Source organism: Mirounga angustirostris, unplaced genomic scaffold, assembly GCF_029215605.1.
Source record: "Mirounga angustirostris isolate CCGP_5_RB_7025 unplaced genomic scaffold, mMirAng1.0.hap1 SCAF_10, whole genome shotgun sequence".
NCBI classification, from domain to species: domain Eukaryota; kingdom Metazoa; phylum Chordata; class Mammalia; order Carnivora; family Phocidae; genus Mirounga; species Mirounga angustirostris.
Window position 1 is genome coordinate 52,752,753 of NW_026991718.1, and position 21,688 is coordinate 52,774,440.

Here is a 21,688-nt window from a genome sequence, read left to right on the forward strand (position 1 = left end):
TGTCAATTAGATCCAATTGATTGATGGTGCTGTTCAGTTCATCTATATCCTTATTGATTTTATGCCTGTTTGATCTATCAATACTGAAAAAGGGGTAGTAAAGTCTAGAATAGTGGGTTTCTTTATTTCTCATTGCATTTCTCTTAAGTTTTTGCCTCATGTATTTTGATACTCTGTTTTTAGGTGCATGCATATCAAAGATCATTATATCTTCCTGAGGAATTGACCCCTTTTATCATGGTGTGATGCCCCTCTTTATTGCTGATAATGTTTTTTTTTTGCTCTGAAGTCTGCTTTGTCTAAAATTAATACAGGTACTCCAGTTTTTTTAAAAAAAATTAATGTTAGATGGTATATCTTTCTTCACTCCTTTACTTCTTACCTGTCTGTGTCTTTATATTAAAATAGCTTTTTTTGAGAGCGAGAGAGCGCACACAAGTGAGGGGAAGGGGCAGAGGGAGAGGGAGAAGCAGACTCCCAGCTGAGGAGGGAGCGCAATGTGGGGCTTGATCCCAGGACCCGGAGATCATGACCTAAGCCAAAAGCAGAAACGTAACTGACTGAGCCACCCAGGCACCCCTAAAATGGCTTTTTTGTATATAATATACAGTTCTGTCTTATTTTTGTTTTATTTTTTATTTTAAATTCAAGTGTAGTTAACATACAATATTACATTAGTTTCAGATGTACAATATAGTGATTCAACAATTCTATACATCACCCCGTGCTCATCATGACAGGTGCACTCCTTAATCCCCATCATTTTTTTCACCCCTCCCCCTCCGGCCCTGGGTGAACATCAATTTGTTCTCTATAGTTAAAAGTCTGTCTCTTGGTTTGTCTCTCCTTCTCTCTCTTTTGTGCTTCCTTTTTCATTTGTTTTGTTTCTTAAGTTCCACATGTGAGTGAAATTATATGGCATTTGTCTTTCTCTGACTGCCTTATTTTGCTTAGGTCCATCCATTCAAATCCATCTTTGCAAATGGCAAGATTTCATTCCTTTTAGGGTTGAATTATAGATATATATATATTCATGCCACTTGTTCTTTTATTTTTTTTAAAGATTTTTTAAATTTATTTATTAGAGAGAGAGAGTGAGAGAGAGAGCGCAAGAGGGGGTAGGGTTAGAGGGAGAAGCAGACTCCCCGCCGAGCAGGGAGCCCGATGTGGGACTCGATCCCGGGATTCTGGGATCATGACCTGAGCTGAAGGCAGTCGCTTAAACCAACTGAGCCACCCAGGCGCCCGCATGCCACTTGTTCTTTACCCATTCATCAATCAATGGACACTTGGGCTGCTTCCATGTCTGACTATTGTGAATAATGCTGATATAAACATAGGGGTGCATGTATCCTTTGAATTAGTGTTTTTGTATTCTTTGGATAAATATCCAGCAGTGTGACTGCTGGATCATAGGGTAGTTCAATTTTTGACTTTTTGAGGTAACTCCATGCTGTTTTCCACAGTGGCTGCACCAGGTTGCATTCAGTTGGTTCTTATATTTGATCCACTCCACCAATCTTTGTTTTCTACTTGATGTATTTAGATCACTCACATTTAAGGGATCATTGATATAGTTGGACTATTGTCTACCATTTTTTACTACTAGTCAAAGATAGGTAGGTTTGTAACTATTTTGCATTTGTTGCTCTTGGTTTTTGTTTCTTCTTTTTTGCCTTCTTTTTTTTTAAGATTTTTTTTTTTTTTTTAATTTGACAGAGAGAGAGACAGCGAGAGCAGGAACACAAGCAGGGGGAGTGGGAGAGGGAGAAGCAGGCTTCCCGCTGAGCAGGGAGCCCTATGAGGGGCTCGATCCCAGGACCCTGGGATCATGACCTGAGCCGAAGGCAGATGCTTAACAACTGAGCCACCCAGGCGCCCCTGTGTTCTGTTTTTTAACACAGTTTTCTTTCATAGACTTTTTTGAAGAGAAGTTTTAGTTCACAGAAAAATTGAGCAGAAGGTACAGAGATATGCTATATGTCCCCTGTCCCACACATGCACAGATTCTCCCCTTACCAACATCAACACTAAGGGGTACGTGTGTTACAACTGATGAACCTATACTGACACCTCATTATCACCCAAAGTCCAAGTTTACTGGTTGTTTATCTTCTATGAGGTTGGATCTGTGGTTTGATGTCAGTCATTAATTTTGCAAAGTTCTTGGACATTATTACATCAAATATTTCTTCTGCTCCTTTGTCTCTTTCTTCTCCTGTTATTCTTATTATGCCTATTTACACTTTTGAAAATGTCCCACAGTTCTTGAATATTCTCCACCCACCTTTTCATTCTTTTTTCTCTTCATGCTTTGGTTTACAAAGTTCTCACTGATATATCTTCAAGTTCATGGATTTTTTTCCTCTACTGTGTCCAGTATATTGACTGGACACATCAAAGGTATTCTTCATTTCTGTTACAGTGTTTTTGATTTCTAGCATTTTTTTTATTCCTTCTTAGATTTTGCACCTCTCTGCTTGCATTTTCCATCATGTTGTCTACTTTTTTCATGAGAGCCCTTAGCACAGTAATCATACATCTTGTGAATTCCCTGTTGGATAGTTGCAAAATCTGTGTCATATCGGCATCTGGTTCTGAGGCTTGCTTTGTCTCTTTGGATTGTGGGGTTTTTTTTGTTTTTTTTTTGCTTTTGTTTTGTTTTGTTTGGTTGGTTTTCTGTTGTTTTGCTCTTGCCTTTTAGGATGCCTTGTTCAAAGTTCAAAGTGGGAGATGATGTATCAGGATTTGGGGCAAATAAGCTTTCTGCATGACGTTTTATGCTAATCTGGCTAGAATTGGGATCTGCTTACTGTTTGGAGTTCGTTCTTGTCAGAGGTTTCAAATTTCTCTAGTCCCATAGTTTTTGTCCCCTTGTTGCCTTTGTGTTTCCCTAAAATCTCATTCTTAAACAGTCTGTGCCTTGTAGTTATTTTTAGCTGTAACTCACCGTAATTAAACTCAAACCCTGTTAATGATGTAGTAAGAAGTTGAGAAGGAGAAGCATTCTATAATTAAATGTCACTCTTTTAGTGGGCCTGAGTCTTTGGGCTGTGACCTTCACAAGTGTTTCTTAGCCTTTTTTTTTTTTCTCCTTATCCTCCTTAGATGAGATGAGACAAGAAAGTGAGAGGGGGCTGGTGTTGGGTATTAGCCCTTTTCCATCTAGGTGAGATAAGGCTTTGGAAAAATCTCTTTTACTGGAGATCAGGCCTTTGTTACAGAGAATGCTCTGGGCATATTTCAAAATGGTTACTTTTCCTCTCTCCCTGACAGAGACCTGAGGTGGTTTTCTTATCTTTTCATCATGAGAACCTGGTATGGTTCCTGGAGTCAAAACTCACAAATAGTTTTGGCTTTCAGGAATTTCTCACTCTCTCTCACCCTGGTCCACACTCAGACTCCAGAAACTTGTCAAAATTAGCACTTAGATGTTCCTACCAGGTTGATGCTGCTGGCTTCTGCTTCAGGCAAGCTTATTTCAGCTGTGATTCTCTGTGTTCACCTGTCTCTTCAGATTTTGGCATGGCAGTTTGCCCTGTGACTTCAGTTCTCTGATGGGTCCAAGTAAAGTTTGTTGATTTTCAGTCTGTTCAGCTTATTTCTTGCAAGGATAGGAGTGATAACTTCTAAGCACTTTATATGTTGGAACTAAAACCAGAAGTTGCATATTTTTTAAAAAATCTAATTTTTAGTATGTGCATACATATACTGAGTATGTGGTATTTTTTATAGAATTAAAACCATACCTTACACCCAGTTTTATAATTTTTCATTTAACATTGTATAATGGACATTTTAATATCCTTAAATATTCTTCACAAACAGAACTTTTAATGGCTGCAGTGTTATTTTTAAACATATATGCTACTTGTATTTCTCTATATAAATAATTCTACACTGAACATCTTAGTATATGAAATATGGTGCACATTTCTGTTTATGCATTTTGATACATTTGTAAAAGTAAAATTACTGGTCCAAAGAATAAGCATTGTTATGGTTCTTTACATATAAATAAATTACCCTCCTGGAAGTGATTTTAAAAATTGTTTGTAATCCCACCAAAAGAATAAGACAATTTTTTCAACTTACGTTCATTAAAAGAAATAAATGATATCTTATTTCTTAATAATTAATGGGATTGAATGTGTTTTATTTATAATAAATGGTGACTATAATTTTAGATAACATTTATTGTGAACCTACAGTGTCAGATACTATTCTGAGTCTTTATATGTATGACCTCATTTAATCTGCCCAGCAATCTTGTGAGGAGCCATTGTATTGCTTTTTATTTACAGATGAAGATATTGAGGCACATGGAGGTCAAATAACTTGCCAAAGGTCACACCATGAGTAACTGTATGAAAAAATGAAATTCAAACAGGATGTATCAGAAGTCTCAACTCTCAACCCATCTCCTATTATTTTGCTTCCTCAAAGCAGGTCATTGCCCATTAAAAAAAAAAGTTACATGTGTTCATTTTTGCCCCTGCAGATTTATAAAACATTTTATAAGTTGAGGATATTACCATCTGTTTCTTATATATGTTGAATATATCTCTCAGTTTTTAATTTGTTTTTAAATGTTGCTTATATTTTTATACTTAATGAATATTACTTTCCTGATCAGGTTGAAATAGAATTTATAAACAGTAAAGCTTATCCTTATGACGCTATAGTCCTGAGTTCTAACAAATGCCTGCAGTCATAAACCACCAGCAAAATCAATACAGAACATTACCACCACCTCCCAAAAACATCTTTGTGCCCCACTATAGGCAATCCTACCCCTCATCCTCAGACCCTGCCAATCACTCATCTGTTTCCTGTCCTTTTAGTTTTATCTTTCCAAAATGTCATATAGGGGTGCCTGGGTGGCTCAGTCGGTTAAGTGTCTGCCTTTCGCTCAGGTCATGATCCCAGGGATGGAGCCCTGCATTGGGAATCTCTGCTCAGCAAGGAGTCTGCTTCTCCCTTTCCCTCTGTGCTTTTTCTCTCTCTCAAGTAAATAAAATCTTTTTTAAAAAGTCATATTAAAAGAATTATACAGTAGGTAGTTTTTGGTTCTTGCTATTTTCACTCAATAGAATGCATTTGAGATTCTTCTGTGTTGTGTATCAGTGGGTTGGTCCTTTCTTATTGTTAAGCAGTATTTCATTATATAAAAATATCACAGTTTATCTATCCAATCACCCACTGAAAGCATTTGGGTTGTTTCCTAAATTGGGTGATTACAAATAAAGCTACTACAAATATTCACCTACAGGTTCTAATGTGCACATATAGTTTCACTTCCCTTGGGTAAACACCTACAAGTGGGATTTCTGGGTCTTTTGATAATTTCACTAACTTTATGAGAAATTGCCAAATGGTTTTCCAAAGTGGTTGTAGTATCTTGCATTCCTAGCTAATTCAAATCTTTGACAACACTTGGATTGTTCAATTTTGTTTGCTTGTTTATTTTTAGCCATTCTAATAGGTGTGTAATGGTTTTAATTTGCATTTCCCTAATTACCGATAAAGCTAAGCATCTTTTTATGTACCTATTTGCTATCTGTATATCTTCTTTGGTAAGCCCTCTTTTAAATCTTTTGCCTATTTTAAAAATTGGGATGTATGTTTTCTTATTATTAAATTTGAAAGTTCTTTATATAGTCTAGATATAAGTTCTTTGTCAAAATTGGGGGTTTTTTTGCAAATATTTTCTCCCAATCTGTGGTTTTTATTTTCAGGTTTTTAACAGTATCTTTGGAACAGCAGAAGTTAATAGCTTTCCTGAAGTCCATAATAATTTTTCTTTTATGACTCTTTAAGTATGATATTAGCTGCAGGTTTCTTATAGATGAACTTTATCAAGATGAAGAAATTCCTTTTTACTCCTAGTTTGTTAATAGTGGTTATCTTTGATGTACTTTGAATTTTGCTGAATGATTTTCTGTCAAGGTGATCATATGGCTTTTTATTTATTTATTTTTAATTTTTTTTTAAATTTAAATTCAATTTAGTTATCACATAGTGTATTATTAGTTTTCGAGGCAGAATTCAGTGATTCATCAGTTGCCTGCAACTCCCAGGGCTCACTACATCAAGTGCCCTCCCCAGGGCCCATCACCCAGTTACCCATCCCCCCACTCTCCTCTCCTCCAGCAACCCCCAGTTTGTTTCCTATAGTTAAAAGTCTCTTATGGTTTGTCCCTCTCTGTTTTCATCTTATTTTATTTTTCCTTACTTCCCCTATGTTCATCTGTTTTGTTTCTTAAATTCCACATATGAGTGAAATCATATATTTGTCTTTCTCTGACTGACTTATTTCACTTAGCATAATACACTCTAGCTCTATCCACTTCATTGCAAATGGCAAGATTTCTTTCTTTTTGATGGCAGAGTAATATTCCATTGTGTGTGTGTGTGTGTGTGTGTGTGTGTGTGTGTGTGTGTATATATGCACAACATCTTCTTTATCCATTCATCTGTCCATGGACATCTGGGTTCTTTCAATATGGCTTTTTATTTTTATATTCAATATATTGAATGACATTGATTGATTCGAAAATGTTAAATGAATTTTGAATTCACAGGAAAAACTTCTTTCAATTATGATGTATTATTATTTTTATATTTTGCTGTATTCAATATGCTAATGTTTTTGGAGATTTTTTCCATCTATGTTTATACGGGATTTTGGTCTATAGCTTCTTTTTTCATAATATCTTTGTCTATTTTTGGTATTAGGATAATATACTGGCCTCATAGGATGAGTTTGGAGGTGTTTTTTCCTCTCCTATTTTCTGGTAGAATTTGTGTAGAATTGATATTATTTCTTCCTTAAATGGTAGAATTTGCCTGTGACACTATCAGGTCCTGGAATTTTCTTTGTGGGAAAGTTTTAAATTACAAATTCAATTTCTTTGATTGATATAGGCCCACTCCAGATATTTATTTCTTCTTGAGTAAATTCTGGTAGTTTGTGTTTTTCAACAATTTTGTCTATTTCATTTAGAATGTTGAATTTTTGGACATAAAGTGTTTGGAATATTTCCTCATTATCCTTTTAATGGGTGTAAAATCAGCAGCAATGTATTGATGTTCCCTTTTTATCAGTAGTATTAATAATTCATGCCTTTTTTTTCCTTGAACAGTCTGACTAGAAATTTATCGATTGATTGATCATTTAAATAAACCATTGGCATTTTTCACTGATTTTTTTCCTTGTTTCTCTATATTCAATTTCATTTATTTCTGCTCTTATCTTTATTATTTCTTGTTTTGTGCTTGCTCTAGGTTTAATTTGATATTTGTTTTCAGGTTTCTTAAGGTGAATACTTCAATCATTTATTTGAGGCCCTTCTCTCTCTCTTTTTTTTTATTTGGCCCTTCTTTTTTCTAGTATGAGTATTCAGTCCTACAATTTTCTCTTTAAGCTGCATCCCACAAATTCTGACATGTTGCATTTTCACTTCCTTAAGTTCAAAATACTTTCTAAGTTCCTTGTGACTGACCACCTCTTTAACCCATGATTTACTTACAAGTGGTTTTTAAAAATGTTCAGATAATTAGGGATTTTCCAGCTATCTTTGTTCCATATATATTTAATTTAATAAAGCTGCTTGAATTTGCAATTCTTTAATAACTTACAAGTTTGAACATGCTTTATTTATAATAAATAGTGTAATAATATTAGGTAAATTTTTTTGCAAGCTTATTCTGAGCCAGTGACTATTGTAAGTATGTTGTGTATATGAGCTCATCCATGTTCACAGGGGTGCTCTAAGGAGGCACTTTGTTCTCCTTTCTTTCCTCATGAGGATTTTGAGGCACATGGTGAGAAATTAGAGAATTCGAAATTCAAATCCAGGCAGGTTGTTTTCGGAGCTTCAATGTCGCACCATCACCTAGTAGTGCCCCTTCTTCCTGTAATCAGGTTCTTTGCCCATTAAAAGCCATTGTATGTGTTCACTACTCTCCTGTGAATTTGTAAAAACTTTATGTAAGTTGAAAATATTACTTTTTGGAGATTTTTAATACACACTTGTCTGTTTATTATTAATAAAAATAAGAAAGTTTATTCACTCCCCCCAAAACAAAGACAATATTCCTCTTTGTTTCTTATATGTGTTAAAAGTATTTTTCCTGAGTTTTAAATGTGCCTTTACTCTTTTTTTAACAATTAATGATCCTTTATATATTACTCAGTGAGGCTTACACATCTTTTTTCTTGTGATTTATTCCAATACTTTTAGGCTTAGAAAATCTTTTGCATTGCAAAAATTGGATCAAAGTTCACCTGTATTTTCTTCCAGTTTTTTCCTTTTTTCTTTTTTTTGGGGGGGGGAGGGTTTCTTTTACATCATATACAATGTTTATATGTATTCAAAAATTATTTAGAATTAATTTTTCTTATGGTAGGATCTATGTTGGCTTGCCCAAATAACTATAGCTTCATCCCAGGACCATTTAGAATAGAATCTTTCTTCTCCCCCTAACAGCAGTTTTTGAGCCCTTTCTTGGGTATGGCAATAAATGACACGGTGATGAATTCACTGACTGCACCATAATAAAAAATGGCAAGAGTCATAATAAAAAAGATAAGATCATAGTAAAGAAGGTATGAGTTAAAATGTGTTTCAACTTATGTAACTAACCAAATAAATAGTTGGGAATGGATTTACTATTTGGTTTGAACAAGAAAATAGCAAGAAAAAAACATTAACTAAGGATGTGCTTTTTTTAAAAAAAAATTTACATTCAATTAATTAACATATAGTGCATTATTAGTTTCAGATGTAGACTAAAGATGCGTTTAAGATATAAATGAAGGTATTACATTTGTAAAATAAATGAAGGTATTACATTTGTAAAAAAGAAGAAGAAATTATGAGACAAAATAGCAGAAATATATATATATATAACAGCATACTACTGTGGAAAAGAACAAATCAGGAACATTGTAACTGTGCTGAGAGCAGATTTCACCTTGGCAACAGTGGACGCCAGAAGGCAATGGGGTAGCATCTTTAAAGTGCTAGAAGGAAAATACCTGTCAATCTATAACTCCTATTCCAAAGTAAGGAGAAAATAAAGACATTTCCAAACATCAGAAAAAATTAATACCCAGTGGCTCCCAATAAAAGAACTATAAAAGATATACTTAAGCCAAAAGAAAATAAAGTTTTCAGGATATAAAAAATAAGAATTAGCCCCAAAACTGATAAAATATTTGAACAAATTTAATGATCTATTGATGGTAAACTTGACTATTTTTGTGCTATTTTTTTTTAAGATTTTTTATTTATTTTTTGACAGAGAGAGACAGCAAGAGAGGGAACACAAGCAGGGGGAGTGGGAGAAGGAGAAGCAGGCTTCCCGCGGAGCAGGGAGCCCAATGGGGGGCTCGATCCCAGGACCCTGGGACCATGACCTGAGCCAAAGGCAGACGCTTAACGACTGAGCCACCCAGTCGCCCCTTTGTGCTATTTTTTAAAGGTGAAAGTAAAACGCTGCCCAAATGTAACAATACGGGACTGGAAAAGATGTTCAGTAATGAGTCCAAGATGACGGAGTTCTTTGTTTCTGTTGAGTTAAAAATACAGGACGCCTTTTGGGTTTGTAGGTGATGTGAATAATTAAGGATGCATGCTAAAATCTCAAAGTTAGAACTAAATAATTAAAAAGTCAAAATGTCCTAGAAACAGAAGGGAAAGAAAGAGAATGTAAAATTCTTATCAATACAAAGAAAACAGACAACAATAAGAAGAAATGCAAAGGGTGTAATAGCTCAGTCTGCCCTCATGTCTGCAGGTATGGGAGATGGCTTGCTTTTGGGGTCTTGGGAGCTGGATATGGGAGAATATTTGCGGACATGCTACAAAACTTCTTCTTGCTGCCGGTTATCTCAAAAAGACTTAATAAAGGGGCGCCTGGGTGGCTCAGATAGTTAAGCGTCTGCCTTCGGCTCAGGTCATGATCTCAGGGTCCTGGGATCGAGTTCCGCATCGGGCTCCCTGCTCCGCGGGAAGCCTGCTTCTCCCTCTGCCTCTCTCTCTCTGTCTCTAATGAATAAATAAATAAAATCTTTTAAAAAAAAAAAGACTTAATAAAGCAGCACATTTTCCATCCACCCCAGCTGACCAGCCAGGGTAGGGAAATTCCAGTAAACTAGGTAACCCCCAAATTGCCCAATGTCTGCTTTTTAAAAGACCCATTTTTAAGCTGCTAGTTAGGAAGTCATTTGGACTGTAGAACAAGAACATCACTTATGTTCCTTCTGTGTTTACCATAGTGATTCTCAATGGTTAACAATTTTGCCATTGACAGGTACTGTTTATTTTTATATTTCCCTGCCTTCTGAATTAATGATCCCACCATAACACTAGCCAAACATTGTTGAGTGTGGTATTATAAAAATTACACAAATTCAACTTTATCCTATTTTTTTTTAATCTGAGAAATTTTCAATGCACTTCAGGATAACTAGAGATGTATAACTCATAGTTTTTACAGAGTTTTGGGCAATGCTTAATGTAAACATTCTGTTAACCTTGGTAATTGGGCAGAGTGCTGTCTGAACCTTGCCCCTCATGAATCTCTGGAAATTGGGAGCAACTTTAACAGGGACAGGAAAGAAAGTCATAGGTGTCCCCCAGTCACTGTGTTCCCCTCTAGTCTTATGTCCATCCTTTGGGTGGAAGAATTCAAAATGCAGGGCAGACATAAAAAGACACTGAAGACCCAATTCAGGTCTGAAGGGAGGACTTTACCATCAGGGGCAGATAGTAGGACTATGTCCCTGTTTGTCTATAAGATGCTGGTGTAGAACAAGCATCTTGTAATATTTTTAAAGGGTGGAAGTTGACATTTTAACTGCAGCATAGCGCAGATAAGCAAGGAATATTTACTGAGTGACCAAGTGGTAGATTTTTATTACTGACTAATGAACTTTATTGATATCAGGTTATGTGACTGGGTCTCAATCCTGATAAAGGAGTTTGCTGGAGTTTGTCAGAGATATGGACATAATCTTTTCCAATGTAATTGTTCTGGAAAGAGATTTCCACACCTTAAAGCTAATATAAAGGGTAGAAGTTGCACCGGCAGCCTCACTTCTCTAGCACCTTCTTCCCAGCAGGCAAAATGAAAATCCTTGTGAGTATTTGTTTATGCTTCTTTATACTCTTGTGGTGGCTCTTGCAGGGAATGTTCAAATCCAGTATGCCTTGGATTTCTGAAGTCTTAGAAGAACACTGTGCATGCTTCTAAGCTTCTGTGCTTGAATTAAATAATGTCTTTGGCAAGGATAGCCTTAAACATGAAGTCGGATATTTACTGGTCCATTGTCTATTTTCTGAGACATTTGCTAAGAAATGCAAAGAAAACATTTTGGAAATATCTAGAGAATTTTAATTTGGAGAATTTTTAATAATAATTCCTTATTATTATGAGCTTGGGAAAGAATGCAGGCATTTTGGGACAACTGCATTTACTGTTTAAAAGAGAAGGGGCAATTTTTTGAAAAAGGTTAATAGCAGCTGTCATTTTCTAAGTGCATATGAGATCCTATGCTAAACATAAATACTTTGATTTATTCACTTCAATAACTCTGTGAACTGAGTAGTATTACCCCCATCCTACAGGTGAGGAGACTGAGGCACAGAGGAATGTGATTTTCCCATGCCAGTTAATATGAGGTGTAGACTTGAACTGTACCCATCTCCGGCCGCACTGGCAGGATCAGTCACGGCCCAGCATTCCTGCCATGCCATCCCTCTTCTTGCCGATCCCAGTCCTGATCCCAGTCTCCCATGGCTTCACATTGCAGTGGCCCATGAACAGAGGTCTATATTTTGACCCAGAATGGAACTCCTTCCCCCAGTGATCTATCCTTTATTCTCATTTAGCTGTTGAGGGAGAAGACAAAACAGTTAAGTTCCTCCCCATCGGGTGTTCAAGATTGTCGGCTTAAAGAGTTCCATCTCCGAGAGGTCTCTTGATTTTCCAAGAGGAGATCTGTTGCTGAAACATAAACGTGTAACTTAGGTGTATTTACTCATGGTGTTGGGTGGGTGGTTATTTGGGGGCCAGGGACACTTCCTGAGCTTTCTCTAATTATATCACTATGGTAGTCAGTCCTCCACCCATTTGTTCAAACCTCTGTATTAGACCCATTAAATACAATAGAGAGGAGTGTTAGAGGTTACAGGAGCTGGTCTGGAAGCAGAGAAGGTGTGTGGCTGGGCAAGTAGTCAGGTTGGAGATTGCAAACGGGTCTTTGTCAGACACTCCACCCCCAGTCATCAGAAGAGAAATGTTATTGGTGATGGTTAGGAAAGTCGAAAAATCCTCCTGACAGGTCTTAAATATATCTGCTTTCCTGCAGACCCTTCCATGAGTGGTTTGCAATGAGCGGTTTGTGGTGTTCAGAAAAGAGAACACAAAACTGGGATCAACCTGTTGGATAAGACTCTTCACACAACTGCAGCAAAATGGCAGAACTGCATCAACGTCAGCCTCATGGCCCGTCAGCCTATCATTTGTCTGATGGCATCCCTAAGGAGAATACAGAGGCTTTCCTTGATGTCAGCCTTGAAAGTTAGCCATGCCTCCAAGCATCCTATTTTCATAGTTTCCCTTGGGGATCCATTGTCTCTCTATCACCCATGAATCCCTTTTAAATCTGTTTTACCCTCTCAAAGAATTAAGTACATTTTTTTTTTAAACCATAAAACACAACTTCACTCCTGTAATCCAAATCCACTGTGAGTCACATGAGGGTGTTCCCATAGTAAAATGAGTCCTTCCTCACAGTTCACCTGCTCCAAGTTGTTTCTGGCATAAGAACACATGCTGCCTAGAAGATTATGATGTTGGGAAGGGTTGGGAATGGGGCATAAAGGTAGAACCTGATGTCTGACAAATAGCATAAAGTCAATAAATACCTGTCAAATGAGGGAAGGTGTGTTTCACATCTTGGAAATGGACTGTTGACCACCCATGACCACCCACCTGTGTCTCTAGGTGTATATTTTCTGAGATACTTGTACTTGTCCTGTCCGATGCCTCCTTAAGTCCCCACTCTCAATGACTGCCCTAAAGAGAATAGATGCAACTGGTCTGTTTTTCAGGCGGTATTTCTGGTGCTGGTCATCTTTGGGACACAATCTCATGGATATGAGGTAAGTTGGTTCACTATGGACTTTATACCTTGGAGTTATTGGGAGGGGAAAAGGAAGATACAAGAACATCTGTCTGGAGGACCATAGAGAGCCCATATGCCCTATTTGGGATGGAATCCCAGAAATAACCAATAATGGAAATGATAAGGTTGGTTATTTCTTTCCAAATGCAGTGCCTCAAAAAATGCAACCCATTGCTTTAAAATGTGGTCAGTTTCATTTCTCCTGTGATGTCATTGGTTCTCCCGTATGTAACATAGTAAACCATGAAAAAGAGCTTCACATTCTCACTTTAGCATGGGTTTTCGGTCTGGGATGCCAGTGTGGTTTCAGACTTCAGTCTCTTGTTCATAGCAAGTGGAGGGCTTTTATTTTGTCAGGAGGGTTGCTTTTCCAGTACATATGACTTAAAGAAAAACATTATGTCTTTGTTGTTAATCTAGGTTTATAACATCATTAGCCCAAACAACAATGGTGGCAATCTTCAGGAGACAGTGACAATTGACAATCAAAAAAATATCGCCATCGTTAACATCCATGCAGGATCATGCTCCTCTACCACGATTTTTGACTATAAACATGTGAGCAGAAAGGGAAATTTTATATTCTTCAAGACTGGGCTTCTAAAGGGTGAAGAGGCAGCCATTTACTTTGCATTTGAATTCTAAGAACTATCCTTGCAATTCTTTCAGAATTTCCTTACTTTCATTTTTCCTTTTTAAGAGATTTTTATTTATTTATTTATTTATTTATTTATTTATTTATTTATTTATTTATTTATTTATTTAAGGGAGAAAGAGAGAGAGCGTATGTGCGCTTGAGGAGGGGGACGGCAAAAGGGAGAGGGAGAGAGAATCTCAAGCAGACTCCCCTCTGAGCTCAGAGGCCGACTGGGGGCTCGATCTCATGACCCTGAGATCATGACCTGAGCTGAAAGCAAGAGTTGGATACTTAACCGACTAAGTCACCCAGGCTTCCCCAAACAAAACCATTCCTAAAAAAACAAAAGTGACAGGAAACATACACATTGCTTGACTGTTTCAGGTGGCCACTGGAAGCATCATGATAATTGTCTCACTACAGGCTCAGGAAGTGTCTAGGAGAGTGGACCAAAACCAGAACATGGCCTGGCACACAGGCTCTCATAAATATTCGCTGAATGAATAAATGAATGAATTAGGGCTTCTAATACAAAAACTCACGCAGAAAAAGAGCGATTATGGAATAAACAATCACAGAACAGCAGAAATCCAGAACAACTATACCCATTCAACTATGTAAGCAGGATATGCAGTAAATCATACTTCTTCTGGAAGAAGGAAAGTATGCTAACCCAAAACTCCAAACTCCAAACTATTTCCAAGTTTCAGTTACTGGTATTAACAATAAGTCTCAGAAACCTGCTCAGAAAAGTTATTTGGTCCTTTATCCATTTATTTGTTTGTTTTCTGTTTGTTCCACCTGATTAGGAGCCTGCTTTTACCATGGGACAGAGCTATGTGCTGTGGATATAAGTAGGTTGTAGTCCATCTCACTGGACATTTGAACGCGCTTTCTGTCTCCTTTTCTTTTAGGGACCTCCTCACATGCCTCTTCCCCATTGGCATTGGGAGTTCTAGGACACGTTCGAAAGCATAGAGTCTTTGAAAGATACAGTTTTAAAGGAAGTGGTACTGAAATTGTTTTTTAAAGCAGATTTCAGGGAAATCCCCCGAGTGTCTTTAAAAAAAAACCCCAGAGTGGTGAGGACTTGGTTTAAACCCCTTCCACTGCCATCAGGCTTTGCCTCAGGCTATTTTTGAATTTTGGGAACTGGCAATTTGTGAGAATTGAAAAATAGGAACTAGAAGAGGGTTTGTATGACATACAGCTCCACAGACTGTATAATTATTTGGAACTCTGTAGAGAAAATTCCATTCGGGATGAAGGTTAGGTGGCCTCCCGTTCCGTCTGGTTCCATGGGCCTCACCCACGATTGCTGTTTCGATCCCACCTTCCTCCAACTCAGCCCCGTCCAGTCAGGTTGGGTTTAAGGTGGAGAAAGGATGGAGAGAAGACGGTAAAGGAGAGAAGAATCGGAATGTGTGTGTGGGTGTTGGCGGTGAGGGTGAGTGTGGGATGTGAAGGAGAGTTTCTCAAACAGCCCTGGCCAGTAGAAACCTCTACAATGGTGGAAATGCTCTCTATCTGTAGTTTCCAACAGAGAAGCTACTGGCCGCTTGTGGCTACTGAGCACGTGAGTTGTGTGACCGAGGAAGGACGTTTTAAATGTTACTTAATATGAATTTAAATTTAAATAGCACATGTGGCTAGTGATGAACATATTGGAAAGCACAGTTCTAAAGAATACTGTATTTACCCCAAATTGAGGAAAAGGCAGAACGAAATCAATAGAAAGAGATCAACAGCTGCTGCTTACTTGTTCAAACCCCACACTACAGGCCCTGATTGCAAAACATGAAAAGTGGGGCACAAATCATGGGTTTGTACAACTTTAGAGAGAGAAACAACAAACCAAAAGTAAAACTATGATGTAAAAGAAGGCGAATGGACAGAAGGGATGGCGAATTGAAAATTAGTCCCATCGGGGCGCCTGGGTGGCTCAGTTGGTTAAGCGACTGCCTTGGGCTCAGGTCATGATCCTGGAGTCCCGGGATCGAGTCCCGCATCGGGCTCCCTGCTCGGCGGGGAGTCTGCTTCTCCCTCTGACCCTCCCCCCCGCTCATGCTGTCTCTCTCTCATTCTCTTTCTCTCAGATAAATAAATAAAATCTTTAAAAAATAAAAATAAAAAATAAAATAAAATTAGTCCCGTGCACTCACTGTGCGTGCTCAAGGCTTTCCTCAAGGCTCAAACGTTCTCCTTACCAGTTCCGAACCCGAGGAGCCGGGCAGGCCAGTAACTATGTTCTTGCTGCCTCAGGGCTACATCGCTTCCCAGGTGCTCTCCCGAAGAGCCTGCTACATCCTGAAGATGGACCATAAGGCCATCCCCGCTCTGGACGAACTAAAACGATACATCTACGAGAAACAGGTGATTCTGCAGGACCCTTTCCCATTCCCTGTTCCTTTGCCCGGAAAAGCTGGTGCCTACAGAGGAAAGAAGAGGGTAAGGGGGAAGATCATAATATTCTATCTTACCGTGGATATGTACTCTCTGCCTGTTAAAGTGTTTTCTCCTTTATTGTTTTTGGGACAGGAGTACATGGCTTCGCTTGATTTCTACCGTTCAGCCCCCAACCCAAGAACTTATAATAAATTCCACTGTTTTTCTGGAAAGGACTGAGCAGCAGAGCTCTCAGAAATAGTGACTGGCAGAAAAACGAGCGAAGTTATAATAGTCCACAGCACAGAGGTACAAAGAAACAATACGGGATAGCGAGAATAAACAAACCCTGCACGAGGCCCGGAACTGGGTGTTTCATTCTCCCCCTGTAACTTCCCATCTGTGCCACCTCTGCCAAGGGATTCACCCTCCCTGGGTTTCACTGTCACCAGCAGTGAAATAACATTGGTAATAACGAGGCTCCGCTGCAGACCAAGTGCTCAGAAGGAGATGGTGTCTTGAGATTCCTGACGGCCTTCTGCTTAATAATATGAAAAAGAAAAAGCAGTTTAGGATAAGGGACATCAGGTTATGTCAGTCTACTTTATCCTATCCCCCTCTCTTCTACTGCTCTAGGCTATGAAGAACATGTACTCTGACAAGTATCTCTGGGTCAAGTACAACCCACTGCAGTCTCTGATCATGCACATAGACTGGTTCCTGTTCGGCTCACCCATCAGGCAGCTCTGCAGTCATGTTCCCCTGTACAAGGGGGAAGTGGTTGACAAGCTATGTGAGTACCAGGAAATTATTCCTTCACCAAATGTTTTCTGAATGCTCCCCTGTGCGGGGCACTCTGCTCGGGGTTGTGCAAAATACAGGTAGACATGAAACACGACTCATTTCAGTTGACTTCAGGAACTAAATATCTACCGTGGGTGGAAATCATGCTAAATGTGAGGGAGATACAGAAATGGGTAAAACTCTGCTGCTGAGTCTGATGGAGAAGTTGATGCGTTAACACAGAGGATGAAATTTTAGGATGTCCTGGGTGCCAAGGAAAAACTATTGGATTTCCTACTGTTCCTTGTGCTGACAGGTGCTAATAATACAGTATTGTATACTTGAAAGTTGCTGAGAGGAGATCCTAAGCATCCTTACCACGCACACACACAAAAGAATTACCCATGTTAACAGTGTGATGTTATGGATGTGTTCTCTTGATCTTGGTAATTGTTCTACGTGTATGTATATCAAATCATCACAGTGTACACTTGAAATATATGCAAATCCTTTGTCAATTATTCCTCCAGAAAGTTTTAAAAACTATTTTCAGAATCTAGGATAGAATGAGTCTAAGGAAGAGCAAGCAAAGTGCACTGATCCACAGGGAGTAAAGTCCTGAGTCATCCAGCTAGCATATATCACTGCAGTCATTACTGGTATTTTTATACAAAGTTTCCAAACATGGGAGAGTGGCCAGAGGGAAAGAGGGGCCAGGCCACAGATGGCGAATGCAACAAGATAAATTCCCCAGAGTAGTGGAAGGTAAGATACAAAAGAAAATAATGAGCATTTATCACACTTTTACTGTCTAGAAAAAAATTTTTAAGATATTTTTCTTTTAGTAGGGTCATTAGTACTTACGAATAAAAGCACATTATGCAGCCGTCAAAAAACCCAAAATCTTGCCGTTTGCAACGACGTGGATGGAACTAGAGGGTATTATGCTAAGTGAAATAAGTCAATCAGAGAAAGACATGTATCATATGATCTCACTGACATGAGGAATTCTTAATCTCAGGAAACAAACTGAGGGTTGCTGGAGTGGTGGGGGGTGGCTGGGTGAAGGACACTGAGGAGGGTATGTGCTATGGTGAGCACTGTGAATTGTGTAAGACTGATGAATCACAGACCTGTACCCCTGAAACAAATAATACATTATATGTTAAAAAAAGAAGATAGTAGGAAGGGGAAAATGAAGGGGGGGACATCGGAGAGGGAGATGAACCATGAGAGACTATGGACTCTGAGAAACAAACTGAGGGTTCTAGAGGGAAGGGGGATGGGGGGATGGGTTAGCCTGATGATGGGTATTAAAGAGGGCACGTATTGAATGGAGCACTGGGTGTTATACACAAACAATGAGTCATGGAACACTACATCAAAAACTAATGATGTAATGTATGGTGACTAACATAACATAATAAAATTAAATTAAAAAAAAAAAGCACACAGGCAGGTCACCAAAGCAGAATGTCAGAGCATCAATCGAATAGTCAGACAGCACTTCTAGAAGTTGTCAGTCTTTTTTCTTTTTAATTTTATTTATTTATTTGAGAGAGAGAGAGAGAGCGCATACAAGGGGGGGAGAGAGAGGGTAAAGCAGACTCCCCACTGAGCAGGGAGCCCAAGGTAGGGGAGAGCTCCATCCCAGGACCCCAAGATCATGACCTGAGCCAAAGGCAGATGCTTAACCAACTGAACCACCCAGGCGCCCCTAGGGTTATCAGTCTTATTTAGGCTAACATGTTATCACCCTTTGCAATACAAGGATAGCTAAAAACTTGGGTAACATAGAGTTACATGTACAACCCCTAGTCAAGACATTAACCAAAAGGCATGGGTTTGTTGCATTCTAATAATGTATTTCTCAACGCTCCTTCTTCACAAATTTGTCCCCTTTTCAGATAACGTCCGTGCTGACGTCTGCTCAAGGACCGGATTCCTGGGCATCTTTGGAATCTCCATCTGCGCGAGTGTTGGTGCTTAAGCATCACCCACTGGCCTCGTCTTTTCCAAGACGCACACCCTTGGTTTCCACTCAGCAGCCAAATTAAGTTCTTTCCAAAGCCCCAACTAACGTTGAGACTCAGGGGTAAAACATAAATCCTGTATCTACAGATCTCTGGGTGTTTGCTTTTTTTGTAAACAACAAAGGGAAGCCAAACAATGTTGATGTCAACATATAGAAGGAAAGAATTTGCCAGGATTTCAAGTAAAGTACATAAGGTGTGAAACTTCCCCAGGTAATAAAGCTGAGTCATCACAGGGGGTCAGCTGGGTGCAAGTGTCCGTCTTGCCTCCACCAGACCAGCTGCCCACCTGTCCACCAACAAAGGCGATTCAGAGGACCCTTATCGTAATGAGCACTGAGAAATGTGTAGAATTGTTGAATCATTACGTTGTACTCCTGAAGCTAATATAACACTGTACGTTAATTATACTTGAATAAGAAAGTAATAAAATAAAATTCTAATTAAAAATAAAACAAAAACAACCACCTGCGCAGTCTGGGCGGAGCCGACAGTAGCCTCCCCCTGCTGAGGGGGGCAGGGTGTGGTGCCCCCGTAGCAAACAACTTGACTGCTCAGGTGAGGGGAACTATCCCCTTTGACAAGGCACCGAACTTGGAGGGCCAGTCACATGCCTTTTAGAAAATGCCTTTTAGGCGCACCTGGGTGGCTCAGTGGTTAAGTGCTTGCCTTTGACTCAGGTCATGATCCCGGGGTCCTGGGATTGAGCCCCGCATCGGGCTCCCTGCTCTGTGGGGAGCCTGCTTCTCCCTCTTCCACTCCCCCTGTCTCTCTCTGTCAAATAAATAAATAAAATCTTAAAAAAAAAAAGAAAGAAAATGCCTTTTGGCTCATCAAAGCACTAGTTTCAATCTTAATAAATACTATTATAATATATTTTGTCCTGGAGTGAGGGGAGAGGTCGTGGGGAACACCCATCACCCAGAGAAAGACGAACCTTACTGAAAAATCTTGACAGGAGTGAGAAACTAACCGGGAACGCCAAATCAATATATAAAAGGAAAGCCATTTCCAATATTCCAAATAAATTGTGTAATGTGGGCACATTCCCAGATCAGACAGCTGGTTCTCCTATGGACCAGTCAGCTGGGAGCAAGTTCAGAACATAGAGGAATGCCTTTAACAAGAATTTCTGTTATCAACTGCTCTTATTCCTAACACTGTGCATCTGCTTCATAATAACCATTAATAAATATATTTAAAACACTTAACCATGTGCTCAGCACTGGGACAGGTATGCTGGCAAAACTACCCTTGTCAAGGAAATTATGTTTTTGTTGGGGACGTGTTTTACATGAAAACATTTGCTAGCAATGGTAAAGAGTGTATAATAACATGCCAAACGAATAATAGAGTGTACTAGCTGAGACCTTGGTGTTTGCATGATAGAACCCAAAATCAAATTAACAGAGGCAAGGAGGGTGGAATTTACTGTCTCATCTTGCTGTAGAAAGATCGGGATATTCTGCTCTCTGGTGGCTAGACCTAGGTGCACGAAGGTGGCCAGACTCTTGTCCCACTCCGGACTCTCCTTCTCTCCGTGTGTCAGCCTCAGAATCTTATGTCATCTTTCTCCGGGAGGATGGAAACACCACCACTGTAAGCCCCAAGGTCCCCATTTTCTCAGCATCATTGTCAGAGAGGAAGGGACTCCTCTTCCTTCTAATTTCAATTAGTTTTAATTTACAAATCTTTGGAAAGGTGCCAGATTGAATCACCTGTGGCACATTCTTACTCCCCGTGGCCAAGACTTGTGGGGGTGTGTTGGGTGGAGGAAGTGTTATGATTGGCAACCTCCTTTGGAATTTACTGCTTAGAGCTGCATTATCCTCATGAATTTGTACAACGTTAGTCCCTTTTCAAAGCGGAACTTTGAGTTCTGTTTCTTCCTGACTCTGCTTTATCATTAAGTCGGTTAACCCTGCTCAGTGCTCGTGTCAGGCTGAATACCTGTTAGGGGCAGCAGGTGGAGTGGGCCAGCACACGCGTAAAAGGAATGTGTCCACATGGAAGTTATGAGGGAGCTGGGGCCCCATTAAACCTTCTTCAGAAGGAGCTCCTTCTTCAGGGCTGGGGAGGGAAGATATCAACTGTTTCTACTTTTGTACGCCTTGAGATATTTTCTAATTTCCCTTTTGACGTCTCTTTGACCCGATTATTAGTCAAGAGTGTGTTGTTTAATTTCCATGTACTTGCGAGTTTTCCTGTCTTCCTTTTGTTAGTGATTTCTAGTTTCACTCCATTGTGGTTGGAAAAGATACTTGGAATGATTTGTAAATTTGTTAAGACTTGTTTTATAGCCTAATATATGATCCCTCTTGGAGAATGTTCCACGTGAGCTAGAGAAGAATCTGTATTCTGCTGATGTTGGATGGAGCGTTCTGTAGAGGTCCGTGAGGTCCATTTGGTTTATAGTGTTATTCAAGTCTGCTTTCATCTTATTGATTTTCCGTCTGGATGATCTAGCCATTTTTGAAAGCGGGGTTATCAAAGCTTCCTGCTATTTTTGTGTTGCTGTCCATTTCTCTCTTCAGATCTCCCCTGGTTTATATTTCATATTTAGGTTCTCTGATGTTGAGTGCACATATATTTATAATTGTTATATCCTCCTGGTGAATTGATCCTTTTATCATTATGTAATGACCTTCTTTT

At 39.1% G+C, this 21,688-nt stretch overlaps 1 protein-coding gene across 1 annotated transcript; it reads left to right on the top strand.

Annotated features, from left to right (window-relative positions):
* Nucleotides 1–11,136: 11,136 nt before the first annotated feature.
* Nucleotides 11,137–18,993, top strand: GKN2 (gastrokine 2). The gene is made up of 6 exons (XM_045883989.1): nt 11,137–11,148; nt 13,125–13,175; nt 13,619–13,756; nt 16,098–16,208; nt 16,857–17,013; nt 18,911–18,993. The coding sequence occupies exons 1-6, from the start codon at nt 11,137–11,139 to the stop codon at nt 18,991–18,993; spliced, it is 552 nt and encodes a 183-aa protein (XP_045739945.1).
* Nucleotides 18,994–21,688: the final 2,695 nt, after the last annotated feature.